This window comes from Camelus dromedarius, chromosome 3 (assembly GCF_036321535.1).
Source record: "Camelus dromedarius isolate mCamDro1 chromosome 3, mCamDro1.pat, whole genome shotgun sequence".
Classification (NCBI taxonomy): domain Eukaryota; kingdom Metazoa; phylum Chordata; class Mammalia; order Artiodactyla; family Camelidae; genus Camelus; species Camelus dromedarius.
In genome coordinates, this window is record NC_087438.1 from 76822927 (window position 1) to 76846690 (window position 23764).

The window sequence follows — 23764 nt, forward strand, 5'->3', positions numbered from 1 at the left end:
GGGAAAGCAAACTGGATGTGACCACAGGCTCATGAATCTGTGTCCCATTGAATCAGACTTGAATCAAAAATAGGCCACACATTCCTTCTGAGATTTTGTGCAAATTCTTCAGAAAGTTCTGCACATCCATGGCATAAGGTGATGGTAGCAGAGTTTCTTCCTTGTACCCAGGGCCCTACCTGGTTATCTTCACCATGTCTGGGAATGAATTCCATCACCCCTTCTAGGCTTCCTTCATCTTTGGGGTCTGACTTCTGCTTTGACTTTCTGGCCATCACTACAATCAATTCAAGAGACTAGAAGGCACACTATTTTGAACCAAATAAAAGCCGCTCTCTGTCTGCCCACTCCCCCTCAAACTGTCTTTAGAACCTTTAGTGTTAGTTAATTGACTTTCTGAGTGGGTTGGGGGTTGTGTTTCTACCAGTCATAAGAAGATACAAGTGCCTGTCTTTTCTATACCAATTACTCTTGATTCTGAGATTCAGTGTTCCATTTGCGAAGAGATTTCATTGTTCTGTGTTGCTGGGATCCATGTAATAAAAATGCAATCACCCAGTTCACCTGAAGTCTTTTGAAATATAAATGAGGACTCTGAACTCCAGATTCTTAAATGGCTGCCACTTGGCCAGAAAAAAGGACAGGTAAACCTCCAGAATGCCGCAGTGCCCTCTTCCTTCCCTCTCATCTCATCCTCCTTAGCAGAAAGTAACTCCAAAGTCCTGGTAATGTCGCGTTTGGAGGGCTGGGGAAGGGAGTGGCGGAGCTGAGCGAGGAAGCCCTTAAGGAAGGATGCAGGTACAAGAGAGAAATTTCCTTCACATGTTGCCACTCTCTGAGGACCCATTTACTCCATAAGCTTTTCAAAGTAACAATCCTATCATGAGCCACTTAAAAAGAATCTGTGATTATAGTTTTATTATAGCAGAAAGATACAAATGTGAACCAACCAAAATGCACAGGTGAAGTCTGGTAGAGTCCCAGAGAAAGCTTCCAGCTCTCTCCTCGCCATGAGTCCCATATGCTGTTACCTCCTTTGTGCTGGGACCTGTGACCACACTGAGTATTGCCAGCCAGGGACGTTCACTCAGGCTTCAGGACCCAAAGTTCTCATTGGGGTTTGATTATGTAAGCGGGATTGATTGGATCACTGGCTGTGTGGTTGAACTCTTCCCAGTTCCTGCTTCTTCAGGGAGATCAGGCTGATATCCTTTGGCCACTTTTCAGTTTGTGAGTCTGACAGGATGGTGGTGCTGCAGTGGGACTGCCTGCATCTTTCTTCTGCAGGAGGGCTGTCAGGAGGTGTGAGGGGTCCGGCTCTGTCCCTCTCAGTCAGGCGTGTGGCATGCGCCCATCTCATGAACTCCTGTTTACTGAGCATCCCCTTACGTGATCCCAGGGCCCACCTCCACCCCTAGAGCCATTAGTTCTAAATCCATCGGTGCCAGTTTCTAAATACTGCACTGGTTCTGAACACCACATTGAATCCACCTTCAGTATTTACCCACCTTATCTCCAAGGGCACTTGGCGATCTGTGTTCACGTTTAAGGGGTTGAAAGAGGAGTCCAAATTAAATGAAAGAATCTGCTTAGAAAGAGTAATGACCTTAAAGGTTGACCGTATGTTTTATTACATACTTCTTTCTAGTAATGAATCCATTGATAATATGTACTTACTTTTAGGCTATATATATAATATATACCCCTACTGGGAGTTAAGCTGTATAGCATTATACTGAGGTGACCAGAGCCAGGTCTGTCTCCAAAGCAGCCATTCACTTTGCCTGAATTATCTCCCGTTACAGTCTACGTCAGTGTCACTTTGATATTTTTAACCAAAAATCAGTAGCAGTGGAGATATTTCTGGAAGTGAAATTATTGTGACCTTATGTAGGTTAAATAAAGCTTCATCTCCGCTTCACCTTATTTGGCCTTAGCTCTCATGTGAGCTCTTCCCCGTCTGCCTCTCCCTCCATGATACCTTTCTTGACCACAGTGTCTGTATATTGAAAATGCATGACTGCAGAGAAGTACTTTCTATTTAGTATGAATTTATATGTGTACACATTTGCATTAACTCTGTATGTGTATATGCAGGAGTATTTAAAGTAGACCAGAACAACATAAACCAATCTCATGGTAGTCGGAGAGGGGAGCAGTGAGTACCTTTGAGTGTAGGTCAGAGGGTACCTGAACATTTCTATAGTGTTCTAGAAATAGAAAGGGAGTTAATATGCTAAAGTATTAAGAGGCTAAGTCTAGGCAGTAAAAGGATAGGCTTTTTTTTTTCTTTTTACTCTTCTTTAATTTTCAAATTGAAGAAACAAAAAATAGAGCATGGATTATGGACAGTGATGTGTACCTCCCAGCCTTAACAAACTGATATCCATACACAAGCAGTTATTCTCTTGTCCTTGATGGAAATTTGTTCATATCTTATCTGTTCCATTTCCTCTTAGCAGTTTCTTTATATGAGAAAGAAGATGCCAATATTACCTAAGTTTAAATTCATAAAAGTTTTATTTAAAAGAAAGGTACCTGTTGTAACATGGCCAGCACCAGTCTGGCCCTGCAGTGGAGAGCTGAGAGGAGGGGTCTGGCTTCAGGGTTCTCTTGCCTCAATTCGAGAGTCCCAGGTGACTCTTCTTTTGTGTGACTGGAGTGTTAGTCCAGATGAGGATAGGTTATACAGCAGTGACAAACTCACTCCTCAAATTTCAGGGGCATGGCGCACCAGAAAATCTTATTTCCAGCTTGCACTGCATATCCAGTGCTAGTTTGTAGGTGAGCACAACTCTGCTCCGAATACGCAGTCAGGAACCCAGGCTAGCGATAACCCATTACCTGAAACATCCGTTGAAGAGACTCACCTCTGTACCTGAATGCTTCTGCTCACAACCTGTTGGCCAGAACTAGACAGGTGCCTGTAACTGTAGAGGGGCTGAGAAATGTGAAGGAGCATGTGGCTATTTGTTGAGCAGTAATGTTTCTAACACAGCTGATGTATTTGCTTCGAGTGTGATATGAGATAGACCTGGATGTGCATCAGGGTGCCAGAGGAGCAGGCGGTTTCATGCATCCCTCCTGGTGGCTTTCAGCCTGTGTGTCAGAATCACTGGGAAACTCTTCAAAGGCCAGACACCCAGGCCCTTCCAGGAGCCACTGAATCGGTGAATGGGGTCTAGGACCCTAGCACCCTTCCCCAGTGTGATCCCAGCAAGTGCTGGGACAGGAAGTGGAAGGCAGTGTCCTTCATTTCCCCACTGGGTGGGTTCTAAGAGCCTCTCCAGGCATCTTTACCTCTCTCCCCACAGGCGGAGTGAAAACAGAGAGAACCATAGCCCTTCTGGCACTGTCTACTCACACCTGGCCCACTCCTCCAGGAGCCACAATATGGCAGTGATGAGCCCTGCATCTGAAAGAGGAGGGGTTCTCAACCCTGTCTGACCACTCACCAGGGTCACATGCGCTATAAGAGGGAGTGTGGAGAGGGGTGTGCTCATCCTAGAGTCCGGCAGGATGTGGGCATGCTGAGGATCCAAGGGCGAGGAGGCGTTGCCTGGCACAGGGGAGAGCTTCCCGTGCTCATCCAATGAAGGAAAGTAGACAGTTTTACAAGGTGCCATCCACCAATGCATTTTTTTTTCAGTGCAATCTTGATAGTTTATTTTTAAGGACCTGTTAATAATATTGATAGCATTAACATTCTTTGGACATTTTCGAACTAAACATACACCTCTTGAACTATAAAATAGATACCTCTGAAGGCAAAGCAGGGCATAGAGTCTGAATTATAACACGGAACATGTTTTGAGCATTTACTTGTAATGAGCAGTGATTTATGCACATCTCGTTTAATCTGTGCTAGGATTTTACGAGAGGTACTGAAATACCGTTCTTAGAGATGAGAAATCCAAGGCCCACTGGAGTGTGATAGTCGTGGTCTATGCTGACATTAACTCAGCACCAGAACCTGGGCGCTGGTAACCTTAGCATGGGATGCAGCATTCACTGTTCTATCGTTTGAACTCCTTTCCTTTCCCTGTTTCATCTCCTGCTCCCACACAGACCAGAAGTGAAACATCCTCTGTTATAGTAGCACGGGGGGCCAGATTCCTTAGGGTTCCACAGATCAGTCTTCCAGCATTCCAAAGCAACACAAAGTGAAGCAAAATAAGTTTGTTTCATGGAGAAGAAGCTATTTGTGCATATATTTATCCTGATCTGAGCCCAGCGGAGGAGCATTATAGGCAAAACCTGTCGCCCGTCTTCTCTGTAGTTCAAGGAAGTTTTAAGTGCATTCCAAGGCAGAGAACCCTCAAAACTATGATTCTTTTCGTAATCTTCTTTGGAAATAGTTCCGGTGACTCTAAAAGGGCTTCGTGCACATCTGTGCCATAGAAATTGTGAGGCAGCCTCTTTAGTTGTGGCACCAGTGTCTGCTTATCCGTCACCAGTCTCCCTTCTCCAGCCTCTGCTCCTGGGAGGAAGCCGGGCTGTGCAAAGTTGAGCTCTTGGCTGTAAAGCAATAGCTGACTCCATCGGTTGGAAAGCTAGTAAGAAACTAGGAAGACAGCCAAAGCTCTGACCTTTTCCCTGACGCAACCACATAGATAATCTGGTCCAGGTTCTTTAGCCGGCTGTAGAACAAGGGAGAAAGCAGTACACCTGTCAAGTCTTTGGGGACTGGAAATGCTGGGTTTGTTCTCTGTCTGTTTTGTGATCTCTTCCTCTTCTGATTCAGCCAACTCAGAATAGCCATTAACAGTAAAATACTTCGTTGCTGAAACAAGTAACACTTAGAGGAATGAATATATCTTTCCTGTAAGTAAATTCTGATTTCTCATCTGTTGGAGGACTCCAAGTCTTAAAAGATCTCCGATGGGAGGAAGTGGTTTTCTGCAAAACACTCACTGAGCCTGAGCTTTGAGGAGGCAGCTTTCTGAGAACTACACAGGACTAACTGCCTCAGACTCATTAAGTAGAACTTTTCCGGCCCAGTGAATCTCAGCCCTCTACGGTGTAGAAATCCTCTCCTCGCAACCAGCTCCATTACACAGCGAAATTATGAATTACAACCTAATTGCCTGAAATTACAGCTACCCAGTGAACACTGCTGCGTAACATCAGTGGAACAGACTGGTTCTTTTATGGCTAATAATAATGTTTCTCATCCTACTGGGGCCTCTGGTGCCCCCTTTCTTTCCTGCCTGTTACTCATCTGGGGACCACGTTCCCAGATGACTCCTTCAGTGGACTCGTCATCCTGGGGGAGTGAAGGGCCGGGAGCTGGCTCTGCTCACACTTGATCTCACCTCACTCTTAGGGGACCTGGCCCGCCGTCTGGAAGCCCTGCGCTGTGCCCGCCCCACCGACTTCTGACGTCTGTCTGCGACAGCGCTAACACCAGGCTCTTGCTCGTCGCCAGCATCTCAGTCTCTGGCTCTGCACAGTCTCTTATGCTCCTGAGCCCCCATCTTCCTATTTACTTTCTTTCATTCCTTTGTTTTAACTTGGCCTGCAGGGCAGAGAGATAAGCTAATTATATCACCGTTAAAGTACACTCACTGATCCCTGGAAAGGCCCTCTTAATGTATTTATTCCTTTTCTCTCTCCCTCCCTTCGCCCCATTTGATGTGTGTCCTTATGCGCAGTGTTTTGCGTGCTGTTTTTAATTTACATCAATCGTGTGGTGCTGTAGGCTTCTTTGTCTTTCACCCGTCGGCACTCTGATTTTAAGGTCTGTTCATGTTGCCATGGATGCACGAGGTCTAATGGCCTCCTAGAATTGTGTTGTGGTCCGCACCACGTCTCTTGTGCGGGACATCCTGACTTCCCACTGCCACAAACAGTGCCCCAGGGCATATTCCCGTGTGCGTGTCCTCCTTGGCCCTGTGTGGGCATTTCTCTGGAACACCTGTTTGGGAGTGAGGTTGCGGAGTCTTGGGGTGATGCGTGTGTTCTGACTTGGACCAAATTCTGCAGTACGGCTTTCCAGGCTGGCCAGCCTGTCCGTCCACTTACAGGCAGCACGGGAAGGGTCCTTCTGTCCCTACATCCCCAGTTTTTGTGCTTATCACTATTCTTTTTACCCAATTCTTTTTCCGGGTTTACCACAAATAGTGGATAAAAATAACACGGATTGATTATTTCCCAGTCCTGGAGGTCAGAAGTCTGCAGTGTGTCACTCTCACTATCACCAAGGCTGTGTTCCTTATTGGCCGGCTCTGCTTCTTTGCCTTTTCCAATCATTCCTGCAAATTCCCTTTTGCCGTGTAAGGTAATACATTCCCAGGTTCCCAGCATTTGGGTGTGAACATCTTTGGGGCCATTACTCAGCATTCTATAGTAGCCTAGCTAGGTACTGGATTTTCAGGTAACAGTTTCACTTAGCGATATTCAAGATTATACTGAGACTGACAGTGTCAGACACTGTTCAGCATGCTGAATACAGTAGTGAGTGAAACAGTCCTACACCCCTGCCCTCAGGGCCTAACGCATCTCTCTCCCCTACCAGACAGCTTTAAGTTTCTCTCGTTATCCTTTGCCCTCGCTCTTCGTTTGCACCACAGTGTTCCTAGATATGCAGTTTTTTCATCTTCTTCCAGCTAGCACCAGCTGCAGCACAAACCACCACAAACATGGAGACCCAAAACAGCAATCATTTATTATCTGCATGGTTCTGAGGATGACTGGGCTCTGGTGGACAGTTCTCTCTCGGGTTCAGATGTGATTGCAGTCAGATGGTGACCAGGGCAGAGTCATTTCGAGGCTTACTTGCTCCTATGTCTGGTGGGGCAGGCTAGCTGTCGTCTGGACCTTAGCAGGGACTGCTGGTCAGAACACCCACAAGCATCGTCTCCGAGTGGTCTGGGCTTCTTTATCACAGAGCATTGGCTTGTAAGGGCCAGCATCCCAAGAGAGACTAGGCAAGATTACATTGCCTTTTCTAATCTAGCCTTGGAAGTTACACTGTTTTACTCCTCCTGCATTCTGTTTACCAGATACAGTCTCTCAGGCCAGGCCTATGCAAGGAGAGGGGAATAGGACTCGACTATTGATAGAAGAAATATCAAAGAATTTGCAGACATACCTAAAAACTGCCACAAGTACTTAGCACCTAACATGATTCTTCCGTCTCAGGACTTAGGTTGGTCTCTACATCTGGAAAACTTACCTATTTTCTTTTCAAATATTGTTTTCCTGTCATTTCCTGTGTTCCTGTCCTCTGGAATTCCTTTAAAAGTGTGTTGGAACGTCCAAAGATCATTTATAACTCTCAGTGACACCTTCCTATTTTGTCTCTTGAGCTCCCTGTGCTGTGTTGTGAATTAATTTCTCCGTGCTATGTTCCTGTTCACTAATTCTCTTTCCAGTGTTATCCAGTCTAGAGCTTGACCTGTACATTGATTTTATTTCATTGACTACATTTCCCACAGGCTTTTTTTCTCATCTACCTATTCTTGTTTGATACCTGCCTATTTTTGTTTCATAATGTCTTACTCTGTATGGAAATTACCCCTTTTTATCTTTAAGGACCCTAAACATATTTGTCACGACATAGTTTATTGTTTGCCTTATGCTAACTTCTCCGGTGAATTCACCTCCTGACATAGACTGCTGGCTCTCTTGTCTCACCTCCGCTCTCTGCGGTCACCCCTCCATGTCTGGTGGCTCCGTGGTCCTGGGCTCCCAGTCATGCAAGGTTTAAGTCTCTTCCTATTCCTTAATGATATTGCATGGTTTCCCAATTAGGTCTCTGCGGCAGCAAGTGGCCTGCAAAATCCAGACAAGTTTTCACTGTTAATTTCTAAGATTGGGGCCCTGCAGTAGGAGGTCGTATAAACTTGGACTCCATACCCAAGTGCGTCACGGGTCTGAGATGTTGATTTCCTGGGCTTGACCCTCTGCTCAGCCGAGGGCTTCTTTCTGCTTCCAGGGCGGCGCTGTCTGTCCACTTCTCACAGGTGTGCGGGGCAGGAAGGCTCCAGGCTTTATGTGGGAGGATACCCTCAAACAGCCTGACCCTGCAGGGTTGCTGTCCCTCTCCTGCCGGACCCTGCCCGGCTCTCCACTCCCACGGCTGCTGCAGCACCACCGCCCTTCTAACCTCGCTAGCCTTACTTTCACTTCATTTCTGGCACCTGGAGATTTTACTGTCTTTCTTTTAACCTTGGCAGTGAATTTCTTTCTCATTGTTCCTTTTTATGCAGCATTTCTATACATTTTTAATAGGAGGAGTGCCTGCTGACTTTAGCTGAGGCTGGCACATGCTGGGAATCTTCACTTGCTCTGTATACAGACAGTTACTCCTCCTGTTTTCAGCCCCACTGCTCGTTCTTGTCCTTCGTCGTACCTGCCAAGGCTGAGTCTAAACCCTACCAACCGTCTTCTGGGTCGACTGGCCACCTCTTCTTGTGTATTTTATAGAATTTGGCTTTTTCCATTGTGTTTCTTTCCTCAATACTTTTCCTTCCACTTTGCCCTTAAGGGATGTGCCCAGATCTTCTTTCTGCTAATGCCCCAAGCACATTCTTTTCACTGTTATGGTTTTGATTCTTTTTCTTTACTACTATTTTCATGAGGTCTCCAGGGTTTGAAAAACAACATGCATTTACACAGCCTACTGTCTAGAATGCAAGAGCTCAGCTGAGTTCTCAGTGTTGCTGTGTTAGCTTTTTTCCCTCCCTTTATCCCTCCCTCCGTCTGTCTTTCTTTTCTTTCTTTTTTTATTTATTCCTTTTTTTCTTTTCCTTCTTTTCTTTCTTTCTCTCCCTCCTTTTCTCTCTCTTTAGAGGTCAGCTTCCTTTCTCATTTCTGACAGCTGTTTTCCTTCCCTCTGTCCTAGCAGAGGACCTTAACCCTTTTCTCTAAGGGAAACAGAAGTAATCAGACAAGAGCCCTCCTGGTTCCTATCCTCATTCTCCAAAGAAACTCACCTTTCTTGTTACCTCCCCTCACCTCTTCTTTCTCTCCCAGAGCAAAAGCTCCCCCTTTGTTCTGTCCTCAGTTGACCCTTGGACCCGAGCAGCTACGTAGACTCTCCTCCCACCCGCACTGTGGTACCTCTTCCCTTGGCAGCCTTATCCACATGCCACATTGCTCACCTCTGTGTCCAGTTCTGATCTCCTTACCTCAGATTATATTTCTAATTGATGACTGGATATCCTTCTGCACACATCTGGTGGTTTCCTCAAATTCAACATGTCCAAAGTTGACATCTTTGTTTACCTCTGAAAAATCAGCTTCTTCTTATGTTTTCCCCATTTTGCTGAGCAGTACCATGGTCTGCTAAGTCATCCCAGCCACAAGTCTGGGTGTCTTTGGACTTTCTCAAATCGTTCTAGAACTGCATTGACCAACAGAGTAGCTACTGGCCACATACAACTATTTAAGTTTGAATTTAAATTAATTAAAATAGAGTAAATTGAAAATAAAGTTCCTCGGGTACAGTGGGCACATTGCACGTGGCTTGTGGCTGCCACAGTGGACGGTGGGGCTATGGAACATGCCCGTTGTTACAGGGAGTTCTGTTGGACGATGCTGGCTGGTGGGTATTTGCCAATTTTGCTCCCACTTCTCTGACAGTGTCGGAGCCGTGATCACCTCTCACCTGCAGCTGTGACTCACTTCCTTCCTCTTCCCTGCTCCAGTCCATTCTCTTCTCTAATCAAACGATGTTGTAAAGCCCTTTTCTCTCGCTGGGAAGTCATTGAGGTGTAGGCAGAGTTCCACTATTTCACGGTCATTTCCTTCCTTGAACCCTTCAGAGCCCCCCATGCCTTTTCCTCCTCACGTGCTTGTTAAACAGCTCCTCAGCCTCCAGGTTGAAGCCCGGCGTTCCCTGCTCTGGGAAGGCAGAGTGAGGCTTCGTTCACACGCTGGCCCTGCTTCTTGTTGTTGCTCTCAGGGTATGTGTCACGGGATGTCTGATGAGGCTCTGAGCCCCTGCCAAGACAAGAGTCTTAAAAGACTCGGCCAGGCCTCCAGTGTATGTAGCAGACGAACTTCTCTCCCAGGCCCCTGGATGGGGACTGGCTACATACTATAGGAGAAATGAGAAGATGGCCCCTGAAATCACGTTCTGTGTCCCGCTGTTGAAGGACTCCAGTTGAGGAGAGCTGTAGGTGATGAATGACCATCCCACAAGAATTGATTCCTGGCATAGGGTTGCTGTGATTCCCGGCTCTCCCCTGACTCCAAACCACATGTTCGGTTGAAAGAAATACACTTTCTTTAATTAATTATCTTTGGTGAAAGATGGGTATGTTAGTTAATTACCTCAAACTTGGTGACATAAGACCAAAAATTTTATTTTCTCACCATCCTGGAGTCTACAAAATCAAGGTGTTGGCAGAGCTGCGCTTCCTCCAGGGGCTCTAAGAAGAATCCTTCCTGCCCCTTCCAGCTCCTGGTGGTGTTTAACCTGTGGCCCATCTCTGCCTCCATCTTCTCACGACTTCCTGCTCTGTGTCTGTGTCTTTTTTCTTAAAAGGACACCAATCTTTAGATTGAGGGCCTACCCTAAATCCAGGGTGATCTCATCTTGAGATCCTTAATTTAATTACATCTACAGAGACCATATTTCAGAATAAGGTCCCGTTCACTGGTATGTCACAGCTTGGATGTATCTTTTGAGAGGAGACACAATTCAACTTACTACAATGGGTAAGAATAAAAGTGAGGGTTCTAATAACTGTCTGCCTCCCTTCTCCTAAGACTTACCTAAGCTGACTCGACAGATTGGTTGCAGCCTTCATTTCTTTGCATTTTTTTCATTTAAATCAATTAAGATTCCACCTCCCAAGCAAGAGGGGAGAGAAGATTGTTTAACTCAACCAGTTGTCTCTCTTTCTTTCCATGACAGGCTCTCTCCACTGCCTAACAATTATCATTAAATAATAAAGTACAGACCAAAATAAACATGATTATCATCCTTTGGTGTTCAAAGACGTTCTCTGAGCCCAAAGCTTTTAAAATGAAAGTGGGTATTTAGATTTAGAAATCATTTTAAGCATGCATGCCCATCCACACACACGCCATGGAAAATGACTAGAAGCTGTGGCCTCTGTATAATCAGAAAGAACATAGGTACTTTTCTGTTTTCATTTTGCAGTGCCATCTAAATTTTCCACGATGGACATGTTTTACTTTAGTGAATAGAAGAAACATTTTTTTATAACACGGGTAGGTAGTTTTAATGATGTTTTTATGTAGCACCCGGGCCATTTGTACTTTTTTTTTTAAGTGAGATGAGGGGCCCAGTTGGGATGCTAGGAACACCAGGCCACTGATAGTTTGGGGAATGATTCAGGCACTCTTTAGATCTGGGAGTGGGGTTAACGTTGTTGATCATCAGACTTTCACAGCAGCAGAAACTGAAATCCACAGTCCCCACCAGGGTGGTTTCCCTGGTGCCAGGGAGCTGGCCTGATGGGAGAGTGGGCCCAGTCTGCGGGGACCATTCCAGAATGAGCCCTGTAATCTCTCACCAGCGGTACCACTTGACTTTGACAGGCATGTGTTTTTCTCATCTTTAAACCACTTTGAGGGCAGCCCTATGCTGGCGCTTTCTGAGGGCAACACACGTTTCTGTTAACCCACAGTTACTGGAAGCCGCAGAGAGCCAGCATTTAGGCACTTTTTAGCGGTTTCACCATTGAGTGCAATTTGCTCTGAGGGAATTTTCCTATTTTGGCTTCTAATACGCTGATGAATTATTGAAATTTCAATTACTTTCGGTTCCCAAGTTAGCAGGATGGAGACATCCAAGATATTTAATATGAAAAGCTTTCCAGTCGCTTTTAGAGAAGGGTTGGCGTAGAAGGGGTTGGCGTCAGGGATGGTGGGGGTGCAGCTCCGCTCCTTCTGTCTCGGCGACTAAAGTGCCATGTGGCCTTGGCATCCCTTAGCTCACTGCTGCTTCAGGTGAGCCCCTGGCCGGGACCTGCGTCAGCATCTTCCTGGAGCTTGCAGGTTCCTGGGCTTCGTCTCCCCCTGCCAGTCAGAATCCCTGGAGGTGGTGCCCTAGACTTCGTGTGTTAACAAGCCTTCTGGGACATCCTGGTGCACTGATGAGTTTGGAAAACCCTGCCTGAGATGTGCCGGTGCTAATTCTTCCCAGTGGGGCCTGGTGCCCGTTTGTAAGATCACTTGGGTGCTGCAGTTGGTGTGCCCTTTCAGATAGACATGGTACACGATGATGAAACTGTGATCAAGGTCATCAGATCAGTTCTAACAACTCTCTTCACTTACTTGGAATAATTCTCTCTTTGGAAGTCAGTGAGCCGTAACCACAGAGAAGCAGGATTTGGACATTTAAATGCCTTGTAGGTAAACGTTTGTTCTCTGTGTGATTGAAGGGGCCCTGTGTTTCTTTATACAGAAGTGCTATTTAGATGTTTCTTCCCACTGTCCCTGGGATAATCCCATCTCCAAGTCCCTTGGGGAGAAGCTGTGGGTGCGTCTTCAACTCATCGCCTCACCCTCACCTCCTTCCCATGCAGGTCTCGCTCCCACACCAGGCGTGCAGAGTAACTTCTATTTCCTCAAACACAGCGTGTCATCCAGGCTCTTCTCCCCACCCCACAACCAAAGCCAGCCCCTGACTCATCTGGTACATTGCAACCCTGAGCACCTGTGAGACTCTGCTCACCGGCAGGCCTCACTCTTCTCCGCTTCTGCCTCCTGCACTCTGGATGGATATTTACAGCAGGAAGTGCACTTGTGTTGACATTGTCTCCCTCCTCTGAGCTCTGAGTTCCACGCGAGTACAGATTTCCTCCTTGTTCTCTCTCTTATGCCTAAGATGGTATCAGGCATGCGAAGGAATAAACATCCCTTAAAGGTGGTCATTCTGCTTCTGCCCATAGTTCCAGTGCTTTAAGAACCGTGTTCCCTCGTTCTTGTGAAGAACAGATGCCGGCCAGCCAGCGGCGGGTCTGTTTTAAGAGCATGGTACATTTTACCTTCAACCAACTTAGCCTTTCAGTGAAGCTGATTTCTTACCATAAATGAAAGCTCTGCCCTCCAGCCTTCTGGCTGTTTTGCCCTTTGGTGGGGAAACCCACCCACTGTGTCTGAAGGCATTGTTATTTCAGGTTCGGGAGCTTCAAACTCGACTACAGAGCGTGCAGGCCACCGGCCCCTCCAGCCCCGGCCGCCTCACTTCTGCCAACCGCCCGGTGAACCCCAGCACCGGGGAGCTGAGCACGAGCAGCAGCAGCAATGACATTCCCATCGCCAAGGTGAGCTCCGGGGTCGACGGGAACACCTCCTGTTATCTGGAAGCTCCAGCCTCAGTGGGGCAGGCTGTGCGGCATGCAATTAGCTCAGCCGCCCCCCGGGGGCTTCCCGGGGTCTCGCACAGGCCTCCTGTACTGGAGCTGCAGGGAGAGATAACCCACTAATAGTTTTAAGTCTCTCTCGGCTGCAACCTGGATGTCAGCTCACATTAATCAGCTGGCTGGAGCACGTCACAGCTGACAGGTCGTTGTGGAGAGTGAGATGTTTTGTCAGGTTCTACAATACTAAGGGGGGTGGATGGAGAGGTGCTGTCCGGCGTCAATGTTCAGCCCAGGAGGGAACCCTGACTAAGGAACCAGTGATCGCCCTGCTCACAGGACCCACAGCCCTGCCAGCAGATAAATAGATGATGATGAGCTGGCCGTGGCAGCTGTGAGAAGTTGCCCTGCTGGTACCCACAGCATCCCCGTTCACGAGTCTGCCCCAGAGATACTGTTCAAATGACGCGTGTCCTCTTCCCTGGTAGCCCAGCCAGCTCCACAAGAAGGTTGGTTCTGAACCATCAAGTTTATCAAGTCAAGCCAGAGTTTCTCAACTAGATGTGCCTTTGTCCCTCAGGAGATAATTGGCAATGTCTGGACACTTTTTGAGGGTCACAACTGGAGAGCCACTGGCATCTTGTGGCTGGAAGCCAGGGACACTGCTAAGCATCCTATAGTGCACAGAACAGCCTCCCACCCCCACCCCAACCGCCACCCCAGAGAACATCTGACCCAAAGTGTTGGTGGTGCTGAGGTTGAAAACCCTGTGCAAAGCAGATGGTAGAAAAATTGGACATGTGAGTCATTTTTAAGAACTGATTAATCAGGGTAGTTACTGTGGTTGAGGAGTAGGCCTATATAAACACAGTCTCAACAGTTTATATGGGGAGCGTTGTGTTGTTTTTTGATCATTTTTTGTCTTGTTCGTTAAGATTGCTGAGAGGGTGAAGCTATCAAAGACCAGGTCTGAATCTTCATCGTCCGATCGGCCAGTCCTGGGCTCAGAAATCAGCAGCATAGGGGTGAGTGTGCGTGAGAAGCAAGGCAAGACGGTATCCAGTAGAGCTGCACAGTCAGCGGGGCGGCCGTGAGGGGAGGGCTTCCAGAGTTCCCCTCCAGAACGCCAGTTAGGTATAGCAATAAATCATACCCGATTTCCTTCCAAAGGATCAGAGTGAAACGCATGTTAGTTTCCACATGGTGCATTACTTCTTCACCTTTACGGGAGATTTCTTTTCTTCTCTACCTGAAACCATTTAGAAAGAAATGATTTAGGTCTGGTTGCTGGCAGTGTACATGAAAGTCTTGAAGTAACTGCTTCCTATCACCCTGCTACCCCAGAGACCGAGTGAGTCAGGAAGCTCTGAAAGAGCTTCGCCTTGTTCACATCCCTCTTGAAAGGGAACATGCTCTCCAGTGAGGATGAGCGCGCCTGTGAAGTGTGGCCTGACACTGTGATGGGCCGGAACCTTCTCGCTCAGTACTAGAGTGCTCATTAGCAGAGCCTTGAACCCCCTGGGGCTGTAGGCTGATGAATGGTGAAAAGGGAGTCATTTCAGTTCTCTGGGGATGTCTCCTAGGATTCGGGGTGAGGCCGAGAAATCCAGCTGTTTGACCCTCAGGGGTAGACAGAATGTGAACAGCACTTTTAAGGCCCTAATTCAGAATTTTGTGCTGGGCAAAAATTGCATGCACCCAGATTCCACACCAAAGCCAAATTCTGAAAATGAAGGAGTCAGATGCTCTCCTTGGCTGCAGCTGCCCGAGACAAGGTCCGGGGGTGGCAGGGTGTTATGAAGGGGAAAGCGAGTCCAGACTCTGTTTAATAGCCAAACTTTTAGGACTCTGAAGAGGCCTCATCCGCCATGCCAGCTGCCCAGCAGCACGTGCTCAGAGGATGCAGCTGCATTTTGAGCCTGTTTTACATACTGCTTTCACAGTAGTTACCTTTTTATACTAGAGTTATATTATACGAACTGAGAAGGATTGGGGGAGCTATCTCCTGGGGCTCGGTTCTCAAGGAACATCAGCTTTAAACTGTTTTGCATGCAAAGCATGCCTGGGGACCAGGGTCCCTGCAGTGACGCTGTCCAGAGGGGGATTAATGCTCACCTGTACAGGTATCCAGCAGTGTGGCAGAGCACCTGGCCCACTCTCTTCAGGACTGCTCCAACATCCAAGAGATCTTCCAAACACTCTACTCCCATGGATCTGCCATCTCGGAGAGCAAAATTAGAGAGTTTGAGGTGGAAACGGAGCGGCTGAATAGGTAAGGAGGAATCCTGTGTATCTCAGTGGTGGCATGGGGGGGAAATGCACTCCTTTCCCTTCCAAGGATCAGTTCCCATTGGCTTAGGAATTGTGACATAGAGGGATGCTGTCAGGCTGGGGGGTGGGGAGTTTCCATCATCCTCTTCATCACAGGAGGCTTCCAGCAGTCTGGGCTGGCTTCATGGGCAACATGTGACCTGTCACCACATACACACGGCCTCGTGCTTAGAAAGACCCCACACTTGCTTTACTGCTCTGCTGTCATTGTTTCAAATTCTGAGTAGTTTAAACCAGCCTCCCAACGCCCCTCCACTTTCATTTTGCACTGGCCCTAGCGAATTATGGAGTAAGTCTGGGGAATAGTCCGTGTAGAATGACAAATAGGTCAGATTGTCAAGATGGCTACCAAGCATGCAGGCCTGAGCTGCCGGGAACCACAGAGGGAAGCTCTGGAGTGTGGAGTCAGCATCCCAGGGGCGCCTGCAGCTCCCCAGAGCCAGCAAAAGCAATCTGATCAAGGCATTCCTGGGATGGACCGGGAGAGCAGGTCTAACCCTCCTTGCTCTAAATAAGGGTTGCTTAATTTTATTTAGACTTTTTGCAAATGTGCACATCCCTCTGTCCCTACATCCTAGCCTACTTAGTTTTGATTTTCTAAGTAGGTCTAATTGTCCTACTTAGAATAGTTTTACCATATCCCTGGTTTTATGGGTTCTTCCTAAATCTCATGATAGAGGTGGTTTGAATTTTTACTGCAGCCTCTTGACAAAGACTGGCTTGTGTGTTGTCCCAGCAATGAAAGAGAGTTGCTAAAAAAGCCAAGGAGAAGGACCTGGGCCAAACCATGGTAACTACTCTGACTGAGAATTGGTTCCGCAGTGGCCGAATGGCGTGTTGAATGGCATCCATGTGTGGTGTGGCTGCCCGGCCTACCAACCTCCAGTGGGAGAGCAGAGTAAGAACTAGAAAGGCTTATGAACTAACCAGGAAGAAATGCAGATACCGTGCCCCGTCCACCACTGCTTCATGCCGTTTCCCTGGTGTATGGCAAACCTGAATAAATTGAATTATCCCGTTAGTCCTTACTGATTTGAAGCTGTTTAATATAGCACATGAGAACTAAGGAAATGTGGCAATCTAGGTCATTTTAAATCTTGAAATTAAATGGTTTCCTTATTAAATTCAAAATACTTAAGAGTGACAACCCTGATGATTACCTTACAGCAGTGAAGGAGCAGCCCTCTCAGTACCACAGGCTGGGGAGTGCCTAAAAATTAAATCAGATATGCCCTTTGCAATCTAATGAAGTCAGACGCCTTCAGGGGCCCTCTGTTTAGTGAGGATCTCAGCAGATTCTGGGATTAACAAGCCTGCTTTATAGTTGAATTTGGGGGGAGGTTCCTTTCTCCTCAATTATGTGCACCTAGGAGAGAGCAGAGAAGGGGGAACTATTTAGTGCCTGTAGATCACATTATCATGGTGTTTAACAGCTTACAAAAGGCTCTCACAGACAGCCACTTAATCCCCAACTTGGGAGGGCAGAATAGTCCTGTTTTACAAATGAGAAAACAGAGACTTCAGTGTTGGGTGACTTGCCTTAAATTCAGGGCAATTACATAGCCTAACCAGTTCTGACCCCTGCCGTTCGACCTCACCTCCCTTGTTTTTTCTGTGTTATCATAACTACTGATAGAACATGGGAGTTCTTACAAGTAATCTACTGGTATGTCCTGATGTGTGTTATTTAACTACCTATCTCAAAGTTGGAGTCCTATTATGCTCCAAAAAATGACAGCCTTTAACTTGCGTTTGTGTTGGGGCAGCAGGGGGAGGTCACTCCTACTCAAAAGTGTGTTTCCTCGTTCAACACATCTTTGTTAAGTCCCTACTACAGGCTGGGCGATTTGGCATGCAAAGGAGAGTAAAACAGACAAGATCCCTGCTTTCACGGAGCTTGTATTCTGTTGAGGAAGCTAGACGAAAAGCAAACAAATAAGAGCATAAGAAATCTCCCAAGTGAGTAGGACACTGGGATAGACTAGCAGGAAGGGTTGATTTTAGACAGGTGGCCAGAGAGGGCATCTCTGAAGAGGGGACATGTAAATTGAGCTTTTAAGGGGAAAAAGTAACAGCCATATGACAAACTAGGGAGAGTCTTGTGAGCCAACTTATCAACTTGCAAGGCTGGAAGTGGTTGGCATGAAGTCAGAACTGCCGAAGGTCAGTGGCCCTGAAACAGAATGAGTGAAAGGAGGAATCCACGACGCGAGGAGCCTGAATAGGCAGGACTGGATGGAATATGGAATTTCAAGGCCATGGGCATAGTTTACTCTTTATTACAAGTGTCACTGGAAGCTGTCAAAGGGAAGAACAGATCTGATTTAAATTTTGAAAGATCTCCCAGCTTTGAAAGATTGCTTGCAGATCAAGTGACCAAAGCTATGGAAGGGTAGATTGAATCCCAAGAGCAAGAGGAGAAATACTGATGATATTTTTGGTACTTGAAAGAAACTTAATGGTGCCCCACCCTTACCATCTAAGAAAGGGTGTGAGGCAGGATAGGAGCTGCGACGGTTTTGCCGTGGACCAGTGTGGCCCATGTGGAGATGATGTGAAGCGGCCAGTGTATGTTTGGTGGTGAAAATCCATGGTTGTAAGAAAAAGGGATGGTCTCAAAGAAGAGTCTCGGTTGTCTTACCTGTAGCGTTGGGTATGTATATGGTGTCGGCATTTACTGAGATGGAGCAGATGGGAGAGGATAAGTTTGGGGGAGAATCAAGAGTCCCATTTGGGACTGTTAAATTTGAGATGTCAGTGTGAAACCTTGGATACGGAGACTGGCACTCAGAAGAGAGGTCTGGGCTGAGGGAATTTATAAGTCATGGGAACATAAATGCCTGTTAAAGTCATGGGACTGGATATAATCATCCCAGAGGAGAATGTTGATACAGGAGGGGCCCAGGACTGAGTCCGGAGGGAACATCAACCCTCACAGATTTTATAGAGAAGAGGGAGCCAGCAAAGGAGACAGAAGAAATGACCTGTAAGATGGGGAGAAAACCAGGAGACACCTGTCATGACCAAGTAAAGGAGAACATTTTAAGAAAGAAGGAGTAAACTTTGGGCTCAACAAATAGTAATTATTGCTGTCATGCTGTTTTTCGTCTGTCCCTGTGGAGGGTGCTGTATTGAAGCATACCATTCATACCCCTGAGAAGGGCGTGAGTTCACACGGTTGACCCTTTTCCTTGGTACATCTCCAGAGCCAAGCATGGTGCCTGGCAAACAGCTCGTGCATGGCTGGTTGGGAAATAATCTGGGGGTTTATTTTCGATTTCTAATCCACGCAGTATTCAGTAACGCTTTAGCTTAAATTGCTTCCTTCATGACTTCTCATCAGTTACATTTGCTAAAACATCTGACAAGCTCGTCTCCTCACGTGCATTTCTGGCCTGAATCTAGAGTAGACAGCCAAAGTCTTGGCAAATGTCACCCTAGCATAAAATGTTGAAAGTGATTTTTCTTCCTTTGCAGCCGTATTGAACACCTCAAATCCCAAAATGACCTTCTGACCATCACCCTGGAAGAATGCAAAAGCAATGCAGAGAGGATGAGTATGCTGGTGGGAAAATACGAATCCAACGCCACGGCGCTGAGGCTGGCCCTGCAGTACAGGTGGGGAAGTGGGGCGGGGCGGGCGACAAGCCACTTTAATTAGAAATAACACCCACAGCAAGCTTCTGCGTAGAAGGAGAAAACAGGCTTTTTAGAAAACAGAAGTAGGGGGATGGACCAGCAAATGCTAGCATGATGCATATTGAAAATCAATTAGCACCCTGGTAGCAATTAAGAAAATAAGGGTAGTAGCTATGGTATTAGTAAACAGGTATGTTCCTGTTAGCATAGTGACCTTAAATAGTACTTCATTCCAGTAATATCAGTCAAAGTATTAACTTTTGTGTTACATGTTCACTTGTTCTTTCCAGTCTTTTTTTCTAGTCTTTATTCATACTCGTGTATATTTTACATTGTTGCAAATCTAGTGCATTCTCTTTCCTCAATTTGTTATAGTTTTGTAATGGTGTTTAAAAGTCTCCATTTATTTTGACTGGCTGTATCCCCTCCATCAGGTTTATATGGTGTTATTTTATTGCTCATTTATCTAAAAAGATATTTAGACTTTTGCAGACTCCTGATATTGAAAATAATTCTACGGTGAATAATTTAATACCAAAACCATCCTTGTGAGTATTTTCCTTAAGATAAAATCCCTGAAGCAGGAATTATAGGTCAAAGGATATGAATAGTTTCATGGCTCTTCAGGCCTGCTGCCAATTTTTTCCCCATAAAAATATGATTCATTCATGGATAAGCAAGTGGTATATGAATTCCCACTTTTTTTTTTCAGCCTTATCAGCTTTGAAATTTATCTATTTTTAAATTACTGCTTGTTTAATAGCCACAAAACTGTGTTTTGTTATTGTTTTCAAAGATGTATTTTATTAGTGTCACCACTTAGGCATATTCGCCAAAGTCCCAGAGGAATGATTGTATCTTACTCTTGGCATCTTTTAAAAAAAATTCAATATTGTTTTAAGAAACATTGCTTCTTCAAATAAGCAATATCAAGCCAAAATATATGAGCCCAAACTAGAGAGCAGTTATACAAGTTTACAGACACACCAAAGCAAATAGATAATCACTTACGACAACTCTTGAAACAGGCTGTTCTGCACCCACAGTCCGCCTTTCACCCTTATAGCTGAAACAGTGTCCCAGCCACCTCTAACCTGAAAGATGGACTGAGAGGAGGAGTTGCCAGCACCCAGAGCCAGGCCTTGGACCTTTTTCCTTATCTCTTAGTAAAGGAAGATGAAAGTAGAGACATTGAAAAAGCAATGTGTTGACTAAACAATGAGTAATGCAGCACTTCCCTGCTCAGCTTGCGGGGAGTTTCACCCCTGCAGGGGTCTTGTCCAGGGTGACTCAGGCATTACGCACACACTGCTTCCGGCGCGGACGTGGTCCTTGTGGGGTCACGGGCGGCAGCGGCTTCAAAAGGTCACTCTTTGATCCTCTCCTTGTGTACCCAAAGAGAGACTAATTTTCTTCCTTTTAGAAATCCAAACTCAAACTCTTGTCAGAGATTTTGTGAATGTTTTGTGAGACACTTTTGCAAGCATCTAATAGAACTGTCTGTGATGATGGAACTGTTCTCTGTGCTGTCCAGTATGGTAACTGCTAGCCACACGTGGCTATTAAACACGTGAAATATGGCTATTGCAATGGAGGGACTGAATTTTTAATTTTAGTTAAGTTAAATTCCTTTTAGCTTACATATCCACATGTGACTAGTGGCCACTCTATTGAATAGAGCAAGCCTAGGTCAAAAGAGTCCCCTTTTCTGGGGCGCTATGTGAATTACCTATTTTTGTATGACGATTTGTTATGTCACAGTTTCTAGGGTCAGGAATCTGGCAGCGATTTGCCTAGGTGGTTCTGGCTCAGGGTCTCTTTTGAGGATCTGGGCAAGCTCTTTTAAGCAGAGCTGCATCAGCTGAAGCCTAAAGTGGGGCTGGCAGGTCTGCTTCGAAGATGCTGTTGGGTGGAGTCCTTAGTCCTTCACTGGCTGTTGGCTGGGCACCTGACTTCCTAACCGTACGGGCCTCCCCATGGGGCTGCTAGAGAGTCTTCAAGGCCTGGCAGCTGGCCCCCTCTAAAGAGGAGGACCCCAGGGGGCGAGTGAAGTGAGGAGAGAGACCAAGATAGAAATCCCCATGTTTTTTTAATAGCCTAATCTTAGATGTGACATCTCAACTGTTCTGCCCTCTTCCCTTAGTCACAGAAACCAACCCTGGAGCAGTGTGGAGGGGATTGCACAAGGGTGTGGATACCAGGGTATAGACGTCAAGGTTAGGTGAGGAGCATTGTGGAGGCTGGCTGCTGTGGGTGTGTCACCTTTCCCTATTAGCTGATCATCAAAAAGGCAACAGACTTGCCTCTCTCATCTTTATTGCTTCTCTTGTATTTTTCTAGATCCTGGTTTAAAGTGTAAGGGGGAAAAAAAAAACGGTCAGGGGAGGGGGCCACATAGCCAAGCAAGCCCCTGGCTCTGTCCAGGAATGTCCACAGCTGTTTGCTGACATGGGCGGCGAGGCTGAGAGGCAGGTCCTGAGCTGCTTCCCACCCAGGGCGCAGCGCTGTGTTGAAGGGCCCACCATCCTCTGCTGTGTGCTTCTGTTCCAGCGAGCAGTGCATTGAAGCCTATGAACTCCTCCTGGCGCTGGCCGACAGTGAGCAGAGCCTCATCCTGGGGCAGTTCCGGGCAGCCGGTGTGGGGTCGTCCCCTGGTAAGCGTGACCTGAGTCCCTCCTCCCCTTCCTCCTCGTCCCCCCCCCCCCCCCCTTTGCTCTGCTGCCCGTATCTCGGCTGTTGGCATTGGAAGTTCTCCCAACTACGTGCAGTTCGCTTGTCAAGTGGGTTTTTCATTTTTTTCCTCATGACCGATTGAGTAAATTGTTTATGTTGAATGCAGCAAGAACTGGGGTGGAAACAGAATTACAGACAAGTTAAAACAAACAAGCCCTCTCAGGAAACATGCTCTCCCGGGGCCAACAGTAGAACCAGATGGAGCGGGAGGCCCACATTCGTGATCGAAGGGACTGGCTTTCCTACAGCCTCTCTCTGCGATGCTGGTTTTTAGGGGTCCCTTTGCTCCCCGTGAGGCCTTTGCCTCATCTTGCTGCTTTCGTTGGCTGTGCTTTTCCTCCAGGTTAGTTTTGAAGTGTGGGTTCCCCCTACCTGGTCTCCAGGTTTTTAGGAATGCAGAGGGACCCTTCACACTTTGATCTTGTCAGCTTCAGGGAATGCCCACAGCACGAGCCCCGGCCCTGCAGCAGATGGAGGTGTCTGCTGGCCACAGTGCCTCCCTGCCCTGTCCCCCGGCCTCAGGCGCCATGTGTCCTATTGGTGTGGTTTGTCTCTCCAGATCTGCACTGCCCCCACTTCTGTCCCTCAATTTTGAGTAACCGGAAGGGGTATTTACTGAAAAAGACACAGATAGGGCATCGTGGTTACCCACGTTGGCTAAAACTTCACCAGTGACTGTGGCTCTGGGCCTTGAGGTAACATGAGGAGGGTGGGAGTAGAAAAGTGTTTGGGAAGGAAGAGACCAGGGGACAAAGGGCGCTCCCTCTGGTCTGAGGCCTGCACTGCACCCTGCCTCAGCTGCCTTGGTAACAGCAGCTTCTCTGGAGAAGCCTTGGCAGGTAAACAAAACACTGAAGTGACCAGACCGCTCCAGAGTCAAAGATGGGTAGTGTGGCCAGGCCACCTGTCATGCGCTGACTTTTCTTCATGGGCTGTGAGCCCCATTAGGGCTGGTCCTTCCAGGACCCACCTTGCACAGAAGGTCGCCGTCGGGGCACCTCCCAAATGCGTCTCCCCACTGTCCTCCTTGCTGGCTCCTCCTCTAGCTTTTGCACTGAATAGTCACGTATTTTTCCTCCTTCCCTTTTGACATGTACAAGAATCTGAAGCAAATCTGAGGAAAGGAAGTGTCCTGAGTATTAACTTCCTGTTTCATATCCAAGTTGCCCAGCAAGAAAGCCAGCTTCCATTTCTACGGGTGGCCCTCCTCCATGCCCCTCCCTGGGGTTTGGGGGGGTGGTTCTTTTTCTTTTTCTTTTTTAATAGTATTACCATCCCAGCTTAGAAGTAGAAACTCTGCCAGCATTTCCATTAGGAACCTCATTTTTCAGAGTCTTTTAACCAAACCATAAAACTTTATTCCTCCTATTAAACAGATCCTAAAATGATCTTGGCCTGCTGTCAAGTTTTTTTTTTTTAATATAAGTATTAAGGAACTCCATCAATTAACAGAAAAAAATCAGTCATCTTGTTTCTAGTTTTTATCAGAGGAATGTCTTAAACCATTCCATCCTCGAAAGGTACCTTTTATTAGGCTCATACCTGCTCAGCACAGTTGCTTGGGAGGAGCCGAAAGGACTTAAATAAACCTGCATTTGAAATGTTTAAAGTCAGTAATAAGATGCCTGTTACTAACGTAACCCTGGGTAGCTCATGGATCTGCTTAGAAAGTGAGGCAGTCAGTAGTAATACTCGTGAGATTTCAGAGAGGTGTCAGTTGATGAGGCGTATGTAAAATATCTTACTTGTGGATGAAAAACAAGCATGAAAGTTGCCAG

General features: G+C 46.8%; 1 protein-coding gene across 4 annotated transcripts in view; it reads left to right on the top strand.

The window, feature by feature from the left end:
- The window catches only part of MCC (MCC regulator of WNT signaling pathway), a 387851-nt gene that overhangs the window by 326227 nt on the left and 37860 nt on the right, over positions 1 to 23764 (top strand). For all 4 annotated transcript variants that reach the window (XM_010987516.3, XM_064483092.1, XM_031448803.2 and 1 more), the window contains 5 exons: positions 13101 to 13247; positions 14219 to 14308; positions 15407 to 15555; positions 19092 to 19232; positions 21804 to 21907. In XM_010987516.3, coding sequence (XP_010985818.3) covers positions 13101 to 13247; positions 14219 to 14308; positions 15407 to 15555; positions 19092 to 19232; positions 21804 to 21907 — 631 coding nt within the window. The remainder of the gene's footprint in view (positions 1 to 13100; positions 13248 to 14218; positions 14309 to 15406; positions 15556 to 19091; positions 19233 to 21803; positions 21908 to 23764) is intronic.